The 19,133-nt window shown below is 59.7% G+C and overlaps 1 protein-coding gene across 15 annotated transcripts in view; it reads left to right on the top strand.

Moving 5' to 3' along the window:
• LOC114496104 (RAP1 GTPase activating protein) overlaps positions 1 to 19,133 on the top strand; it is a 62,565-nt gene that overhangs the window by 28,802 nt on the left and 14,630 nt on the right. For all 15 annotated transcript variants that reach the window (XR_004903092.1, XR_003684590.2, XR_004903091.1 and 12 more), the window contains 8 exons: positions 4,850 to 4,943; positions 11,006 to 11,041; positions 12,117 to 12,164; positions 13,410 to 13,448; positions 13,835 to 14,020; positions 17,256 to 17,359; positions 17,601 to 17,679; positions 18,067 to 18,120. Coding sequence is in view for 12 of the 15 variants with exons in the window: in XM_036025480.1 (XP_035881373.1) it covers positions 4,850 to 4,943; positions 11,006 to 11,041; positions 12,117 to 12,164; positions 13,410 to 13,448; positions 13,835 to 14,020; positions 17,256 to 17,359; positions 17,601 to 17,679; positions 18,067 to 18,120 (640 nt within the window). In the remaining 3 variants the exon portion in view is untranslated. The remainder of the gene's footprint in view (positions 1 to 4,849; positions 4,944 to 11,005; positions 11,042 to 12,116; positions 12,165 to 13,409; positions 13,449 to 13,834; positions 14,021 to 17,255; positions 17,360 to 17,600; positions 17,680 to 18,066; positions 18,121 to 19,133) is intronic.

Raw genomic sequence — 19,133 nt, 5'->3', positions numbered from 1 at the left:
TTCCTGCCTTGGTGGCCCGATGTCACCCGTGCTGGCCACCACGTTCCACCTGTTTGAATGGAATTTTCAGACATGAATAGTTCATGAGGCAGAAAAGAAAGCAAGGGAGCCCGGCAGAGGGACCCCCCGGGGCAGAGGCTCGGCAGTGTGGAACCGTGCGCCTTGCTGGGAAAACCGCCTGCAGCCCGGGCCAGGGCGAGGCGGCTGGGGCAGGATGGGAAGGGGCTGCGCGTGTGTGGGGGTGAGCCCGGGAGAGTCAGCGGCAGCCAGCACCCCTGGACATCTCCGTCCAGTGCTGTGATTTCTAGATTTCTTGGCACAGGGTCTCTGGTGTCCAGAGAGGGCAAGGTGCTCCAGGAGAGCGGCTTGATGTGGCCGTCACAACCGCAGTCGCTTCTGGAGCGCTCCCTCTGCTCCGTGGCTCGCAGCCACCTCAGGGGGTGGCTGTGTCCTCTCGCATTTGGCAGATGAGAGAAAGAGACAGGATCTTCTCCCAACTCTCTGGCTGATCAGCAGGTGGGAAGCAACCCAGGGAGGCCTCTGGCCACCTGCCCTCGGTCTCACCTGCCTCCCCTCTCTCCCCCACCGTGTCTGGGTCTGATCTGTGACTTGCTGAGTGTGGGAACTCCCTGAGATGCCCCCACCCCAGGGTGGCATCTAGAGCTCTGGACTGATGGAAGGCCCAGGTTCTAATCCCCGGTCTGCCCTGACCTTGCTGGGTGTCCTTGAGAGTGGTGGTTTAGCCTCTCTGAGCCTCAGTTTACCCCTATGGGAATGGGGGATTCTAGCGACTGCCTTATCTCCGGCTCCATAGGGCTTATGATAAGATAAATAGGGCTTTTGAAAAGTACAAAGAGCTGTACTCACGATGGTGCGATTATTATTGTTACCTTGATGGGGAGATAAGAGAGGGGGAGGAGGCGCAGTGACAGTTGCCAAGAAACCTGGGAGCTGTCGGCGGCAGCTTCCTGCCTGGCCCATCCCACTCAGGAGCTGAGCCGCTGGCCCTGCCCCCACACCCCTGCTGTACCCTTGCCCTGGGAGAGGTGGGTGCTGGGGTGGGGGTGGGGTGCGGAGCTGGGGCCAGCTGGCTGCTGGCCACGCATCCGAGGGCCTGAAGGTGACCCTGGAATATGTTTGGCCCCAACTCCACGCTGGCTCCAGCTTTCTCTTTGACCTTGAGCAAGTCACCTCCTCTCTGGCCACCACCTTTTTCTGTGTCCAGGTGTCCTCTGTACCTGTAGGCACATGTCCAGGCCAAACAGGGCAGGATTAATCTGGACCTAGGGAAGATGCTTGGCAGGGTCTGCGGGAGCCAGGAGCTGCGATGGGGAGGCCACTGGGGGCCAAGGCTACGCAGCAGGACCGAGGGCCTGGGTTGAGGGCAGCCGTGACGTGTGTAGCAGAAGAACCTTGGGCTGGAGTCAGACCTTGGCACTGCCCTTTCTCTGGTATGCCCTCGGGCTTGTCAGTTAACCTCCCGGAACCTCAGTTGTCCTGTTGGGGAAAAGGCTGATAACAGTCCAACCTCACGAAGCGGCTGTGGCGGCTGCTGAGGGCCGTGCGGCCGCGAGGCTGTGGTCCTGGTGGGGGAGGCGTGCTCCAGGCACCTTCCAGGGCCGCGGCTGCGGCTGCGAGTGCTGGAAGAATGCAAAGCATTTTAAGCTGGGCCGTGCCAGAGCATCCGGGAGGCTGTCGGAGAAGTGGGGAGGGGTAGAGGCTTGGAAACCTCATGTGAATGGAATGGTGGAGACCAGGAGGAGTCAAGGACGGGATAGGAGAGAGAGGGAGAGACGGAGAGGGTCATGAAGAGGAAGGAGAATGACCAAGTTGGGGGAGGTCTGCAGAGGCCAGAGGTAGCAGGGGAGGGAGGGATGGGCTAGGAGGGCGGAGAAGAGACGGTGAGAGGTGAGGAAGGTAGGAGGAGGAGGAGGAGGAGGAGAAGGCATCCGAGGAGGCTAGAAGGGTCGGAGGGAGGTGAGGGGCTGTGTTTGTTCATTCCTTCAGAAGTACTTACTGAGAAATTGCTATTGACTAAGAGACAGTATAGCGTCCAGGTACAGCCTCTGGACCTGGAGGGTCGGGGTTGCAAATCCTCCTTATGTCGCTTACACGTACTGTCAGTATGACCGTGGACAGATCACTTAACCTCTCTGTGTCCTCGTTCCCGCCTCTGAAAGATGAGGATTAGCTGAGTCAATACCAGGGAAGCCGCTGGAGCCGAGCCCGCTTGTGGCGCGTTCTACCTCTGTGCTGGCTGCCTGTCCAGGGTGACGGCTGCGTCCACAGGGCTGGCCGCCCATGCTGTGCAGTCCTTGGGCCCCAGAGTGACACATCTGGGTTCAAAGCCCCGCTCTCCCTCCTGAACTGGATGACCTTGGGCAAGCTGATGTACCTCTATGCACCTCAGTCTCCTCGTGTGCAAAGTCTGCTCCTTCCGAGCACCTGTCTCAGGGGGGAGCTCTGAGGGTTAAACTAGGTCATGTGAGGCACAGGTCGGTGGTGCTGGTGGTTCTCGTGACTACAGCCTGCCATCCCCCAGGGCCAGGATGACGACGTGCCCAGGGCCCAGAGCCTATGATTTCCTGCTCTGTCCTCATCCTGGATTCCTTCCCTTCCCTGGGCCTTTAGAACCTCAAAGCATGACCTTTTAGGTGGACTTGCCTGGGTGGGGTGGGGGATGGCATTTCCTGTAAGGAGCAGGGCTGGCCAGCCGAGAACTGGAGAGCCGAGGGCCTGGAGAGGTCGGGTCCTGGGTCTTCAGACGCCTGCGTGGTGCTGGGCCCGTGTGCAAAGTCCTGAGAGAGACGGGCGCCTGGGCACGGGGAGGCTGACCCTGAGAGCGTTCTGGAAGCGGGGGGAGCCTGTTAGGGAGCTGCTGCCAGGCTGACCTGTGGTGGCTACTCTTTCAGCCTGGGGGCCTGACGGGGACAGACAGAAGAACACTACTCCAATAGCTCCATCTCCATCATGGGCAACAGCCTCCACTCCACAGCCAGGGCCACACCCAGACAGTGGCCCAGCCTCCCCTGGGCTCCAAGCCCAGGACTTCCTGGCCCCCGGGCAGCCTCTGCTCTCCATCCCACTGGCCCTGGGCCTGTCCAGTCAATGGCCAGAGCTTTACATTCTGGCTTTGCTACCCACTCGCTAGGGGAAGTGGCTTCACCTTGCTGAGCCTCATCTTCTCCCACCTGTACAAACGGGAGTAAATAATGCCAGCCTTCTGGCACCGTAGCGAGGGTATAATGTACTTGGCACAGTTACCGCACACAGTAGGTCTCATCGAGGAGTCCCCGTGGGGGACCCAGTGGAATTTGCCTGGACTGTTGCTACAGGCCTCTCTCTAGCCTCTTGTCTCCGGCCTCTCCCCGCGTCACTGCTCCTTGCTGTCTGCGGGAAACCGTGTTTAGGCTGTTCCCTTGGTCACAAACCTTCAATGCCTCCCTACTGCCAACCTCCATTGAGTCATTCACCTACCTATTCAACAAATACCTAACGAGATCCCAACCTGGGGGAGCTGGAGCTTACCGTGAATGAATGACCATCAAAGAATGTATTGAGTGAATAACTAGTAGCTGCCCAGGCTCTATGATGGATTTTTTGGGAAACTGAGGCTGAGAGGAGTGTGTCCCTTAAGGTCCCCCAGGAGGTAAGTACCTGGGGATACCTCCCCCACACTGATGCCACAGCCTGGAGGTGCCACTGTCACCATAGCCATCCTTTTGGGCCAGGACCTTCCTTTTAAGGTGCACGCCCAGGAGGTGCAGAGGTGTGTGCAGCCGGGCTGAGGGCGGCTTCTCCGGGCCGCTTCTCCCACTGGGGTGGCTGGGCTGAGAGGTGAGTCCGCAGCGGGGCTCAGGGCTTCCTCAGGGCCTCCTCCCCGGGCCCGGTTCCTGCGGCTCGTGCCCCCTGGAGGCGAGGCAGCCCCAGCCTCACCCGACTCAAGCAGCTGTGGGCTGCTGAGGATCCTCTGGCAGCCTGCGTGACTCATCCTCTCAGTGGCTGGGACCTGGGCGGGGGTACAGCCACGTCAGGGTGGCCCTCGGCAGCCAGCGGAAGCCAGGCCTGCTCCCCAGCCCTGGGCTCCCTGGGTCCCAGGAACCATGGGGCACCTCCTCTCCCTGACCCTGGAGGTGGCCTCCTCAGCAGGCTTTCTAGGGTGGCAGGAGCTGACTTCACCCTGGCTAGACCTGTTCCCTCTCCTCCGGGAGGGGTGTGGGTGCGGGCAGAGAATCCGGGCCCAGAGTCGGTTAGGCCTGGCTCCGACGCTGGCGCTGCCGCCAGCCAGCTCTCTGGCCTCTGTGCGCCTCTGGGTCCTTCTCTGTCAAGTGGGGTGACCAGTGTGGTGAGGGGTCTGTGCCCTCAGGCCTGGCACACAGTAGGCTCAATGAGTGTCAGGTATTGTTACCATCAACGGAAGCAGTAGCCCAGCGGCCGCTCAGCCCAAAGGCTGCCATCTCCCTGAAGGCTTGGGGAGGGGTCCACACTGCCTGGGGCACTCCGCTGAATCCAGAGCTCAGGGCTCAGCCATCAAGAGCAGCCCTCGCTGCCCCTGCCTCAGTCTACCCATCTTCAGAATGGGCGGTGGGCATCCTCTTGGCCGAAGTACGTGCGAGGGAGGCCTGATGGGGAGCTTGGGAGAGACCTGCTCACGTCTCCGACCTCTGGGGAAGGAGAGCCTGTTTAGCTGCCCTGCTCAGGAAGCGCCTCCTCCTGGGGACCCCAGCACCCACTCCTGCGTGAAATCTGCCTCCCCTCAAGTCCCCCAGCTCTGAGGCTGACTCTCCCAAAGTTCACAAGTCTCCCAGCTCGGGGCTCTCCCTGACCTCAGGCTCTTCTTCGCTTCCAGGAGGAGTGATGGGCAGAACCCTCGCTTCCCTCAGGCGCTAGACCTGCCGCGAGTGGACTCGGCCTCCCCGCCCGCTGCTTCCCTCCACCCGAAGGTAAGTGTCCGCCCCCCCCCCCCCCCGCCCCGGGTGTGGAGACCCCCAGGGCCAAGACACACCTGAGAATGACTCCTGGGCAGGAGGTAGAACATTCAGGCCACCGCTGCTCAGCCCTGGGTGGGCTTGGTCTAGTCTCAGAACTTGGACTGGGGTCTGGAGTGCTGCTTGGGCTGGGGGCGGGGCAGCTGGGAATAAACTGGCCCCGGCTGTTCTCCATGACCTTTGTCATTGACACTGCCGTCCATTTCCTCATCTGCACACCAGGTGTGGTGGCATTGCCCCTGTCATGCGGCCCTTGTGAGGATTCGGTGGAAAAGGGCCCATAAAGCATTCCACGCTCACTATCTGGCACAGGGGAAAAGCCCTATAAATGAGGCCATTGTTGTCGTTATCATCAAAATCAAATGTTCACCCAGTGCCTGATTTGTGTCAGACTGTGCTGGGTACCGAGCGGCCAGAAACCAACTAGACCCAGACCCTGCCTTCAAGGGGTCACTGTCCAGTTTAGAGAGAAATGATTAAAAACATATGCAGAGAGTCACATACTGGTAATACCTGCTAGCATTGGTTGAAATGATCTGTGGGCCACGTGGGGGCTTAATGCTTTAAATACAGTATCTCATTTCATCCTCGAATTGTAAGTGCTAGCCACTATGATTAGTCTCATTTTACAGATTAGAAAATCGAGGTTTGGAGAGGCTCAGTTACTTGTTCAAAGACACACAGGCAGGATATTATGGGGTCAAGGCTGGACCCAAGGCTGTCTGACCGGAGCGCTGGTCTCGTGGCCTCTCTAACACAGAGGGTCGTGAATCCTCACTTCTGCAGTACGCTTCACAGCTTCTAAAGCATGTCCACAGACATCATGCCTCTCGGTCCTTTCATGAAACCCCAGGTGGTAGGTATTCTCCAGACGGGGTCCAGATGAGATGCTCAGAGAGGTGAGGTAGTTTTCCCAGGGTCATACAGCCAGGAAATAGCAGAGGCAGGATCTGCCAAACTCCTCTCCTAGTGTTCTGGCGTAGAACAAGGGCCATGTGTCTCTCCTAGGCGGGGAGGACAGATGGCCAAGGAATGGTGTCCTTGTGAGGGACCAGCACCTCCAAGGGGTCCCAAGTGCGGATCCCATGGACAGTATCAGGGGACCCTTTCTTGCTCTCTGTGCCTGGGCAATAGCCCAAGACGGGCCATATAGATCCTGGGGCTTGGCAGGAAGGGAGGGACTCGATGGCAGCTGGGGTCGTGAGCAAGCATCTGGCAGGGGCCTGGGTTCTCACCCAGGGCTGAGCGCCCCTGGACCATAGCTTCTCCTCCCTGGGCCTCAGTCTGCCCATCAGGAGAAGGAGGGTCGGAACAGCCCCTCGCCCCGAGTCCTGCAGGCTCGCACAGCCTGGGGCTGGCCTCCTTGGATTAGCTCTGAGATGCCTCCCCTTGGGCGTCCTGGCCTCCGTCCAGTCTGTCTAGAAGCCTCCGACTGTGCCAGCACGGCCCAGACTGTAGGCTCCTGACCGCCTACCCCCACCCCAGAATCAGGACACAGTCTGTGGATCCTCCTCCTTTGACCGGGGTCCAGAGAGATTGAGGATTCGTCTGGGTCCCAGCGAACCAGTGGTGGAGCTGAGGGAACCAGGCCTGTGACTCGTTTGCCACGCCCTCCCCTCGCACCCCGGACCCTGCACACGGTCACAGCGTCTATGGTCTCTGTGGCAGTGGGCACACCCCTGCCCTGGGCCTCCATTTCCTCATCCATAAAATAGAGGGGACAGTTCCTTCTCTACCCACCTTGCAGCCTGCCATTGAGTGACGACCTTGAAAGTAACTTTGGAAAGTAGAAATCAGGAAGCTGAACTATTATCAGCAAACTATGTTCTCAGGGTAGGACAGAGCACCCAGGAGGGACTCTCCTCACCGGGGAGCCACACTCGAGATAGCCAGGACCCTCCTACCCTGCCCCATCACGGGGGTGTCTTCACTTGGGGATTCGGGAATCTGCAGAGGTACGTACACAGTCTGCCCACATTCATGTACATGGACACAATCACATGTCTGCACATGTATTCAGAAGCTTGCACATGTACACATGTAAGCATGTACAGATACATAGGCACAAGCACACATACCCAGGATGTCCAGGTACACACAGCACACCCAGTCTCAGTCACACACACACACAGCTGCGTGCACACGGGCGCACCCCTGCACTCTGCCTGGCACATAGGCCTCTCCGGCGATACAGGCAGGTCTCACCTCCTCCCAGTGTGGGAATGGACGTTTCTCTGGCTGCTTTTTGATGGGTGCCAGGAAGCGCTCAGGCCTGGAAGTGCCTGCATAAATCAATATTTGCTGCTGTTAATTATTAAAAACAAAGCTACACCGTGTCTGGAACACACATCTCTGGAGTTCCCGCCGGCTCCCTGGGCTCCAACCTGACCCAGGTCCAGATCTCGGGGAGAGGAAGGCGCAGTGCCTTCCTTCCAGGAGTCCTGGGCCCTGGAGACGGACGGTGGTGGGCAGCTGCCAGCAGCTCCTTCAGGATGAAGAGAGGCTGGGCACTGGGCTGGTGGGCAGCCCTGCTCCTGCAGGCTCCAAAGTAGCTGGTGTTGGCTCGGCCACAGCTCAGGAAGCAATTGCCATTTTCCCAGAATTTGTGTGGGAAAGGGGTGCTGAGGCCCCAGCCCTGTCCACACTGTACAATGGTGGACACGATGCAGGGTCAGCTGGAAGGACCTGCAGAGGCCTTATATGTTACAGATGGGGAAACTGAGGGCTACAGAGATGGCAGGAACTCACTCAAGTTCACTCAGCAGGTTGTAGGAAGACCAGAGCTAGAACCCATGTGTCCAGAAGTCTGCTCCATGCAGGCCTTGGCAGCCCCTCTCCAGGCACTGTGGTTTTCTCCTCTGGGGTCAGGGGCAATTAAGACAGAGGTGGGGGTAGTTAGAACCAGGTATAGCATGGGCCCTGAGGAAGGGAGAGGACAGGCCAGCCACTGTCAGGCATTAGGGAACAGGAAGGCAGGGAGGGGCGAGAAGCCCCCGGACTTTCCCTGGATTCCTAGGTCTGCCTTTCCTGGCTGTGTGATCTTGAGTGTGACACTTCACACCTTGGAATCAGTTTTCTCTTCTGTAAAGTGGGGATGACACTAGTACCTCCTGGGTTGTGGGGAGAAGATGAGATTTGCTAAGGGTCCAACATTATGCAGGTACTCAAGAAAAGCCTCCTGTCTCCAATGTAACCCTCTCCTTATCTTGCCTGGCTTCACAGCGGGTCCCAAGAACCCCACCCCAGAGGCCCTGACTTGAGGTACCCGAAGTCTGGGAAGATAGAGGTGGGGTGGGGTCGCGCTTGGGGGTGTGCCAGAGAGTTTGGTGCACTGAAGTCTTTAAGCGCTCCACCAAGTGCGCGCAGGCGCAGTGTCCAGAGACCGCGGGTCCGGCCGCTGCGGGGGCGGGGCCTCATGTGACCCCGCCCCGGATCTCCGTAGCCCCGCCCCGGCCCCGCGCGGCCCGTACCTGGCGCCCCGCCCCCTCCGGGCCCGGCCACCCGGCGAGCCCAGCGCAGGCAGCGCGCTGCCGGCAGCCGGAGCCCGAACGCGGAGCTCTGCGCCGCGGGGCCCGGGCCGGGGCGCGCGCGGGCCAGAGCCAGCCGGACCAGCTGAGGCGCCGCCGGGACGGGTGCTGGGGCCGGGCCGGGCTCAGGATGGCGCAGATGAGGTCTCTGGCGCCCCCCGGCCGTGCGCGGAGGGGTTCGCTGCCCACTGGGGCCGCCTGGCAGGTGAGGACCGGGGCAAGGTGGCCTGGTGGAGGGGCTCCGTGTGAGCCTCTGGGTCAGCCCGACTTCCTCGGAGCCCGGCAGGCTCTGCCCTAGCCAGGGCGCGTGTGCGAGGCTCCGTCATGGAGGGTGTGTTAGCTTCTGGGCTGACACCCTGCCACAGCGGCCACAGGGCACACCCCTGCCTTAGGGTCCCGGGTCTTGGGCTCTTTCTGCCGCTGTCCGCAAAACAGGGTGCCCTGGTGGTACTGTGGCTCTGGGCTACAGTGACTGTGTGTATGAGAACTAGCCTCGGGGCCATTTCGTCCATCCCCTGTTCCCTTTAGGGTGGTCTGAATGTCACAGTGTAACTTTGGGTGATGCTCTGGGCCACTTGGTTCACAGCCTCTCATGTGTCAGCGTGTCTGCTGCCCATAAGACTGTAACTGTGGGTGTCACTTGTCGCTGTGTGTACACTCTGGGTGACAGTACCATGTGTCAGTATTTATGTGGCTGTGTTTATTGTGACTCCTAGTGCATTGTTTCTGGCCACGATCGGTCATCCTGAGCAGGGTCCTCTGGGGAACATCAGTGCGCCCCATCACTGTCATGCTGGCACCCCGCTGGGCTGAGGTGGTGTGAGTGTAGGTGCTGATGCTGCTGTTGTGCAGGGCATCGGGTTGACAGGCATGTTTGTCTACCTGGTCTGCAGGTGTGTGTCTGGTTTCTGCTGTAGCTGCCTGTGGAATTGTATTGTCCAAGCTCAGAAATGCTGGGTGTGGCCATAGGTGACCACGGGTCAGCGTCTCCCATGGCTTCCTCTGGTGCATTTCATGGGGTGGGTTTTACCCCTGCGGTCAAGCCTCAGAGTGTACACATGGGGTGTTTGTGTCTCGTGATTTTTAACAGAGCTCTGTGTGTCTGTGTGTGGTGTGTGTGTGGTTGTGTGTGTGGGAGAGAGAGAGAGATAGGTGGTATGTGCTCACGTGGGTGTGCGGTTCAGACCTGTGTCCCTCACCCTTGGTGATTAACTGCTCCGCAGCTGCTGCGTGCTTTTCCTTTTCCTCAGAACTCACGTAGTGCTGTGGGAGCAAGTCTGTCGTGTCTGATACGACACAGGGTGTGTGGCTCCAGTGGGGAGGGCACGTGGGAGTGGGACTCTGTAGTTAAGTTTCCACGAACATGCCTGCCTGTAGCTGCAAGTGCCTGTCACCATGTCCCCCACACGCAGGCGTGAGAGTGGCTTCTTGGTGTTTGTGTAGCTCCGTGTGCCATTACTGGTGTGCAGATCTGCCCAGGGGAGGGTTGGCATTTGTGTGTGTGGGTCTTGTACACGGACCTGTGTATGTGTGAGTGGGTGTGCTGTTGTGTAACTTGGGACACCAACATGGGTGTTTGTGGGGTAGTGTATAGCTTTAAGTCTAAGAACTGGTGTGCACAGACCCTGTGGGTTTGTGTGTGTTTGCTTTCTTTGGTACAGCGAGACTGTTTAAATATCGGTGTGTAGGCCCGTGCGTGTGTGTTTGAGCAAGAGAGAGAAAAGCGTATGTGCTTCCTGGTGCACAACCCCATAGCACATCTGTGTGAGCTCAGGTGATGCCCCTGCTGGGCTGCAGGATCCGGGAGGGGCTGGGGGAGGGGCATCATCCTGGAGACTCTGGGGGCTTCCCAGGCCCAGCCCCCCCAACCCCCCGCCCAGCCCCCCCCCCCCCCCCCCCCAGCCAGCCATCAAGGATGCCGTCTTCCAGGAAGGCTCACAGGGAGTTGGCGCTGGAGAGGCTGAAGCTGCCAAGGCAGCTGGCAGATGCCTGATTAACCCTGCATGTGCCCTGGCTGGCCTCAGAGAGGCTGTCTGTGAGGGGTGGGGGTGGGTGTGTGGACTTCCTTGTGTGTGTAGGCCAGTGGGATATCCCAGCCTCCTCTTCTCCAACAGCCCATACTGCTTGGGGGGTGGGGGTGGGGGGGGGTGGAAACAGAGACCCTTCTGAGGGTCCCAGCTGGATCTGGGGCTCTTTTGAGGGGTGCATGAGCTGAACCTGGCACTGCCAACCCTATAGTGACATGAGGGGCATATGTCTCTCCCTAAGGGTCACATCTCTGTCTGAGGCACCAGCCTCCTCCTTTGGGGAAAGGGACTGAGTTGGGTGGGCTATCCTGCAGGGGCCCAGGCTCTGGGCTGATGGGCCCAAGACGGTTGGTCAGAGCCAGGGGGACCAGGACAGATGGGTGGGTGCAGACTCCTTGGGGGCTCAGCAGGATCAGCTGGACCACCTACAGACTGACTTACGCTCTCCTGATCTCTGTTGCAGAACACAGATCTGTTTGAGATGATTGAAAAGATGCAGGTGAGGCTGGATCCGTTGCCCACTCCTGGGAGCCCACAGAAGGGGCTGGGCTGGCGGGGGGCGGGGGGCCCTTGCTGTATCTCCAGCCGTACACCTTTGTCTCTGAAGACAGTCCAGGAGCCCTCAGCAGACCATGCAGGGAGGAGATGGTGGCAGTGTGTTGTCCAGAGCCCTCTGTCCAGAGTAGGGTGGGGACCGGTACTGCCCAACTCCCTATCTGACTGGGACCCTGGGGTCCAGGCCCCACTGTGTCTCCCCACCTCCCATCCCTATGTAGGTCTCCCCCCACATACACACATCACTCTCCATTCCCCAAGAGGCATCCCAGACTCTGCAGGACCCCCATGTAAAATGGGAGGGGGGACAGATGCAGGGCACAGGGCAGCCGGAGGCTGTGCTGCAGGTAGGGGGAGGTGTCGATGAGCCAGGCAGCCCCTGCCCCCTCTGCCTGGCCCCTGCTTCCAGGCCCTGGTCTGTTTTTCCGCATGGGTGTGTATTGGGAGGTCAGCAGGGGGCTGGGGTGACTTGAAAAAACCACAGGAGCTTTCCCTGGTGTCAGTCCAGTCCACCCTCTGAACCCTCTCTCCTGCCCCTCGCCGTTTCTCAGCCTCTCTCACTGAGTCTTCTGTCTCCATCTCTCCCCTCCTCCTCTCTCTCTCCCTCTCTCTCCCCTCTCTCCCTCTCCGGGTCTCTCTCTCCCTATCTCCCTCCCTCTCTCTCTCTCAACAACACGTATCTGTGTAGATGCAATAGCCTCCCCCCTCCTCCCCACTCACACACAGGCACGTGCATGCCACCCCTGCCCCCACTCCCTGCGGCAGGCATTCCGGCACAGAGCCCCCAGTCCCCCCACCCCCCGCAGGTCTCCCACAGCCCAGGTTGCCAGCAGGACAGCCAGCCCTGCAGAAAGGCCTGAGTAACTGAGCACCCTGCCCTGGGAGTCACCCACATCGGTGGGCTTTCCTTTACTACACGGGATGGGCTGTGAGCCCAGGGGAGGGGGCTCTGCAGCAAGCGTGGGAGGGGTATAATGGGAGGGCGGGGTGTAACCGGAAGTGCTGCCCTCTCTTCGCAGGGAAGCAGGATGGATGAACAGCGATGCTCCTTCCCACCACCCCTCAAAGTAGGTCTGAACCACAGCCTCTCCAAAGAGCTCGGGGGACCTAGACGGGGTTGGAAGAGGGAGCAGGCTCCCTCCCTCAGGTGGGGGTGGGGCCTGGGGAGTCCTGCCACAGCTGCCCACCCAAGCTGCCAGCCCAGGAGAACCCAGCCACTCTCATGAAGTAGTCCTACTGTGGGCCAGGTGCTGGGGCAGCTCGCTCTGCCCTCTAGTTCCCGAGATGTGGAGGACCCCTCCTCGCTATAGGCCCGGGGCCTTCATTCCAGCTCCTCCCCACCTGTCTCCACCACACAAACTCACGCTGCCTCCCCAGGCTTCCCCCTCTCGGGGTCGAAACCCCATCCCTCGCAAGACAGCCTGCGCAAACTGCTTTCACAGAAGCCAGTTTCCATGAGCAGCTGTAGGCAGACTCAAACCCAGGACCCAGGAGGCTTGCTCTCTGCTCCCTGTAGCCTCTGCCTGGAAGGCTGAGGGGGCAGGGGGAGGGGCGACCTGGTTGTGTCTCACACCCTCCCCCCCAGGAGACTGACAGGACGCTGGGGACTGAAACACATTCCAGGAAGCTCTCCTTTAGACTCAAAATTTTGAGGGAGGAGAGGGGTGAGGCGGGTGGTGGGGAGGCAGTGACTGGGTCGCCCCACCAGGTAGGCATCTGATCCTCTGGCTGGTGACTGGGGACCCCAACCATCCAAGAAGACTGGCAGCCGGACCTTGGGGAGTGGGCTCAGGCTGCAGGGGTGAGGGTTAAAGGGGGTGCAGGGGTGCAAGCCTGACACTTTGTCCAGGGCACAGGTTTTCAAAGTGTGGTCCTCAGAGCAGCTCCATCAGCCAGCACCGACCACCTGGGGGCTGGTGAGATGTCAGTCCTTGGGCCCACCCCGGCCTAGGGCATCAGAAGTGGACATCTGTGTTCAGTGAGCGTTCCCAGGCTGCGCCGATGCCCTGAGAACCGCTGGTCTGAGGGTTCCTTCCTTCTTGGGGGGCACTGAGCTTCCCCCTCCCCCGGTAGGACGAGGCCCAGAAGAGGCTGCCTGCACTCAGTGAGTGAAGCCTGCTTCACCCCAGCCTCGTGGGGTCACCCCAAAGCAAACCCTGCCCCTGCCGTGAGGCGGGGAGATGAGGACAGGGCCCGTGCACACTGCCAGCCTGGTGGCTGGCCGAACAAAGGAGCACTGGGGGGTGGGGGGGGCTGGGAGTGAAGGGTGCGGACCCCACCCCAGCTGGGCCTGCCCCGCTTGTGTTTTGCAGACGGAGGAGGACTACATTCCCTACCCAAGCGTCCACGAGGTAACCGCCGGGCTCCCGGAGCCCATCCTCACCCTGAGCCCGGACGGCATTGCAGAGGGGGTCGGGGTGCCCCAGTCTTCCTTCCTGCCAGGAGTCTAACCACCGCAGGGAGGGGCTGGAGACTCAGTTTACCGGCCAAGGACTTCAGAGCCCATTTGAACCCAAGGCCTCTGAGCCAAACGGTTCGGCCCATCTGCCAGGGTCATGCTGTCAGCTCTGCCTGGCCCAGCCCCATCCTTTGAGAATGGGACTTGGGGCTCCATGTGGTCCGGGACCCACGTAGGCTCCGGGTTTTCCCTGGCACCCCTTCGGTCCGAGTTGGGGAATTGTCCTGGGGCCCCCAGTGGGGCGTAGTGTGGGTGGCTCTCAGCCGAGTCCCCCTTCAGGTCCTGGGCCGAGAAGGGCCCTTCCCCCTCATCCTGCTGCCCCAGTTTGGGGGCTACTGGATCGAAGGCACCAACCACGAAATCACCAGCATCCCGGAGGCAGAGCCGCTGCAGTCACCCACCCCCAAGGTGAAGCTGGAGTGCAACCCTACAGCCCGCATCTACCGGAAGCACTTTCTCGGCAAGGTGGGTGACCCACTGGTGTGGGGGGCTGGGCCTGGGCGGGAGAGAGCCCTTGGGCTGGAGCTGGGTGGCAGTCGCAGAGCCCCGGGTCTCGGGGAGCATGCAGGATGGACTCACTGGTCCGTGCAGCGAACAGTTACTGCGGAAGGCAGTCGCATGGCCCGGTGGCCAAGAGCAGAGACGCCCCCGGGGTCTGAGTCCTGGCTCTGCGCTTGCTGCAGGGGACGTGGGGCAGGGGACGTGGGGCAGGCAACTTCGCCTCCCTGTGCCTTTTCCTCCACTGTAAAAATGGTGATGAGGATGATGCCCACCTCGGAAGGTCGCTCCAAAGCTTTAACGACAGGATGTTTATAAAGTGTTTCGAATGGCGTCCGGTGCAGAATAAGTCTGTCAGGGTAGTGAATAATGAGCACCACTGTGTGCAGCAGCGAACACGGAAGAGTCAGGCCCTGCCCTCCAGCCGCTCGAGGTGGGGTGGGAAGGCACCCGATGCCACGGTGCGGCCTGGATTGAAGCAGCCCCCGCCCCATCACCAGCCCCGTCACTAGCCCCAAAGCGGGAACCTACCAGGTCTCAGCTTGTCAGAGATTTGTCACCCAGTGGTATTCAGGGCAAGGCTGTAGAGCTGGAGGGGAGGTCCCCACTCCAGGACTCTGTATGTGCCAGGTTCCACGCCAGGTGCTGTCTCTGCGTCCAGTTTACTCCGACGTGACCAATCGTAGCGTGGGCTCCAGGGTCTCCAGGCCTGGGTGGGCATCTCGCTCTTCCCTTTATTAATGGTGTGATCTCAGGCCAGTTATTTAACCTCCCTGAGCCTGTTTCCTCTTCTATAAAAATGAAATAATAATTATTAAGTGCAGTAAAGCACCGTGACAGGTAGCTCAGTTGCTTAGAGCAACATCCTGGTGCACCAAGGTTGCGGGTTCAGTCCTTGGTCAGGGCACATATGAGAGTCAACCAATGAATGCATATATAAGTGGAACAACAAATTGGTGTTTCTCTCTCTCTCTCCCTTCCTCTTTCTCTCTAAAATAAAAATTAAAAATAAAAGCACATGAAAGCATAGGAAACCATTCCTGGCACATAGTAAGTACTTAATAAGTGTTAGCTGTTATTATTATATCTTGATTGATCTGTGAGGTTAGAAAGTGTCCTAGTTTTTCAGAAGAGGAAACTGAGGCTCAGAGAGGTAAAATGACTCAGTCAAGGTCACACAGTTGCTGAGCTAAGAATTGGACCTAGCTCTGGCTGACCTTCCACAGAGACACGCCGTAGGGACAGATAACAGCATTGTACTGTAATTATGTAATATGATAAATAGCATTGTGATATGTATAATGTGATGTGATAAAAATCTTCACAACGGCAATCCTATTACGATATATGAATGTGTCAACATGTTGTACACCCTCAGTTTATGCAGTTATAATATGTCAAATATATTTTTAAAAGACATGCTGTGGGAGGGGGCATGTGGCTAGGTGTGCACATGCACATGTGTGCATGTGTGTGTTGGGAGGAGGGGTGGTTCCTTGGGGAGTCAGGAGCTGTCTGACCTCAGTCTGAGCCCGAGGCGCTGGCTGACCCTGGGGGGTACTGGAGCTCAGGTTGAGGGGGAAGAAGTGGAGTCCATTGTGGCTGAGACTGCACCCACAAACCGTGGCCTGGGGACAAGCCCAGTACGGGGAAGGCCATTGCGCCTCCAGGCTGAGCCCTGCGGGCGGAGAGAGCCCCGCGCCCTGACGCCCACTGTCCAGCGGCTCTCAGCTGGGTCCGGCAGGTGTGGTGCTCTGGGAGACCGGGTGGGCCTAGCATAGAGCTGACACTCAGGACAGTTTGCTACGCAGTGACAAGTCACAGAACAAGTGCCTGGGGCACGGAAGGGTCTGAGGAGGTGTAGGTTGAGGGGTTGGAAGAGGCATGATGGTCAGAGTGAGGTTAGCAACACAGAGAGAAGGGGACCTCAGGGGCCAGTAGAGAGCCAGGGCCATCTCCCGACTCCAGGCGGGGCTGCTGGGGCGGGGGGACACTGGGGCCTGTCCTGGCGGAGGAAGGAGGTTAGGGTGACTCTGGGCATCGACTCCTTGGGACCCTGAGCGCATTCTCCCACTGCGTCTCTTGGGCTCCCTGGGCCTGGGCGCGGGGTCTAGGGAAACTCCCCACCCTGAGGACTCGGCACAGCGCTCTTTGCCAAGCGCCTGCCACTCCCTCTCCACGGACTGTGCCAAGCGTTTGGGGTTTCCCATCAGTCACTCTGTGCCCAGGCAGGGCTGAGGGGGACCCTCTGCCTCAAGTGCATTCACACTGTCCCTGAGCTGTGGACTTGGGGGGCAGGACCCTGGCCCCTGCCCCTTTCTCCTCCAGCCCTGGGAGCGCAGGTGTTCCTGTTTAAACAGGACTGACTTCCAGGATGACTCCTGGGGTGGGTGTGGCCGGGCAGCCAGCCCTACTCCCAGGGCTGGGGCTGGGGCTGGGGCTGGGGCTGGCGGGGGAGCCCAGGGCCGGGCTGGGGTGTCGTCTCCCAGCACTCCTGGCCCTTGGCTTTGGGACTTCCCCACCCGGAGGCGCCAGCCTTGGACTCCTCTCTGAGGGTACTGGCTCCGTAGCAGCGTCCCCTTGTGCCCTCTGGGTATTTTTTCCCACTTTTCCCATCCTGCAGCTTCTTCCGGTGAGGCAGGAGGGTGGGAACCTGCCCGGTCAGCCGCCCGATGTGTTCATGAGGTGTTTCACTTCCTGTTTCTCACGGGCCCTGGCTTCAGGGACTGAAGGTTGAGCAATCTGTCAGTCAACATATGTTTAGTGAGTCCCTACTGTGTGCTCAGCCCCGAGAAGGGCAGGGCTGGGACACCGATAGGGGGATCCAAGTGCGGTCCTGACTTTGGTGAGAACCCAGACAGCCAGGGCTTCTATAAACATTCATTGAACACCTGCTCTGTGCCAGGCAATCCATCTCTGTCGGTCCCTGCCACCATCCCACAGGTAGGTGGCCTCCGTCCTATCAGGAAACTAGACTGGGAAACTGAGGCACAGAGAGGGGAGGTGACCTTCTCAGGCTGCCCAGACGGCAAGTAGCAGAGGGATTGGAACGCGGGTCTAGCTGGTGCAGAATCGGCTCTTCGCCACGACACCTGCTGCTTGGCGAAGGACCCCGTCTAGGAGTGCCTTGGCTGCTGGTCTGGCTTCCGGAAACCCCAGGCCCAGCCTCACCCACTGCCCCGGCCCCCACCTCCCACCACAGGAGCATTTCAATTACTACTCACTGGACACCGCCCTGGGCCACCTTGTCTTCTCACTCAAGTATGATGTCATTGGAGACCAGGAGCACCTGCGGCTGCTGCTCAGGTGAGGGTGGTGGGGTGAGGGGCCCCGAGGTCCTAGAATCGGAGAACCCATCTCATTTTACCTGCTCCTCTGCCTGAGGTCCAGAGAGGGCCAAGGATTTGCCTGCATGTCCTTTGTTGCACAGCATGTTAGAGCCCGAGCGGGCCTGGCCCCCATCCTCCCTGGGGTCTTCCTTTGCATGGAGGGGCTCCAGGCTCCTTTCCCAATGCCTAGCCCCTCATCGTGGGCTTTCTCTTCCCAGGACCAAATGCCGGACGTACCATGACGTCATCCCCATCTCCTGCCTCACCGAGTTCCCCAACGTGGTCCAGATGGCGAAGGTGAGGCCCCTGGTTCTGCATGCTGGGCTGCCTTTGGTCACCCCAGGTGGGCCCACAGCGTGGGGGCTGCCGCTTGGCCTTGGCACACACTCATGCAGCCCCATGACTGAGGTCCTGCCTCTCACGTGCTCCCATGATGTCCACGTGCTGGGCCCCTGTCCCCAGCCTGCGTGCTTGGACACTGTTTTAGAGCACTTTCGGAAACGGGACCTCAGTTCTCTGCACGCCATTCTGAGCACCCGTGAGCCCACGGCGCTGCCTCAGCCGTGGTTGTTCCCTCTCCTGTCTGCGCTGGGTCCCCCCGACCTTGGCCTGGGAGGCCCAGAGGCCCCACCCCCTCCTGCTGGCCGGCCTGGCCTTTAGGTGTCCCCTTCTCTCGTCCTGCAGCTGGTGTGTGAAGACGTGAATGTGGACCGATTCTACCCTGTGCTCTACCCCAAGGTAAGGCTGAGTCTGGGCCCACTCGCTGCAGGCGGGTGGCTGGCCAGGGGACTGAGTGTTCATGGGCACCGGCCACGTGCAGGGTGTTTGTCCTTAGTTTCTCCCTGAATCCTCACGCTAACCCTGCCGAGTGCGCCGTTTGCAGAGGAGGAACCAGAGGCCCGGAGGCTTCTGTGTCTCACCCAGGGACGCACACGCACAGCAGACGATAAAGGTCTGCGTGCGAGCCCCGGGTTGCCAGTCTCGGGTGCATGCCTTACCTCTGGAAACTCTCACTGTCATCTGGGGACCCTGCCAAGGGCAGCCTGCGCCCCTGAGCCAGGAGCTTCACAGGCCTTGCCCTGTGACCCAGGGGAGACCCGGTGAGAGCGAGAGTAACACAAGCGCCTTCATAAATCCCGCCTGCGGAGAGCAGCCGCACTTCCAGGCGCCGACACTGTGGGGAAAGGGTAGGGACTTCCGTCCTCAACAAGCCAGGGGGGCTTCCCGAAAGAGGTGGGCCTTGAAAGGCACGTAAACCCTTGTAGCTACGGCTGAATTCTAGAACAAGATGCGGCCCCTGAGGGAGGGGAGGCGTGGTCCAGGAAAGGTCCCTGAAGAAGGGGGTCTCAGAAATTAGATCCCATTTCTCAGTTACGGAAGAGGAAACTGAGGCCTGGGGGAAATACGGGGACTAGCTGGAGGTCCCACAGCATGTAGGTGGGTCTCGGCCTGTTCTAGAAAGGCAAGGGGGGTTATATGAGGGAGCTGGGTGTTACAGAATGGAATAGGGATGGGGGCTCATAGGCAAAACTCAGGAGCAATGAGCTTGAGCTTTGGAATCCAACAACAGACCCGAGTTCAAGTCCCAACTCCGCTTTGCAAGCTGTGGACCTTAGACAAGGTACTTAAGCTCTGAACCTTGGTTCCTTCATCTGTAAAATGGGAACAGCAGGAAAGTGTCCCCTTTGGGCTTGCTCTGAGGGTTGAAGGAGGTGACCCGTGTGGCAGGCCAGGCACAGGGCTTGGCTCGT

This window comes from Phyllostomus discolor, chromosome 5 (assembly GCF_004126475.2).
Source record: "Phyllostomus discolor isolate MPI-MPIP mPhyDis1 chromosome 5, mPhyDis1.pri.v3, whole genome shotgun sequence".
In the NCBI taxonomy this organism is placed as follows: domain Eukaryota; kingdom Metazoa; phylum Chordata; class Mammalia; order Chiroptera; family Phyllostomidae; genus Phyllostomus; species Phyllostomus discolor.
Note: the sequence above shows the minus strand (reverse complement) of the source record. Positions and strands in the feature narration are given on the sequence as shown.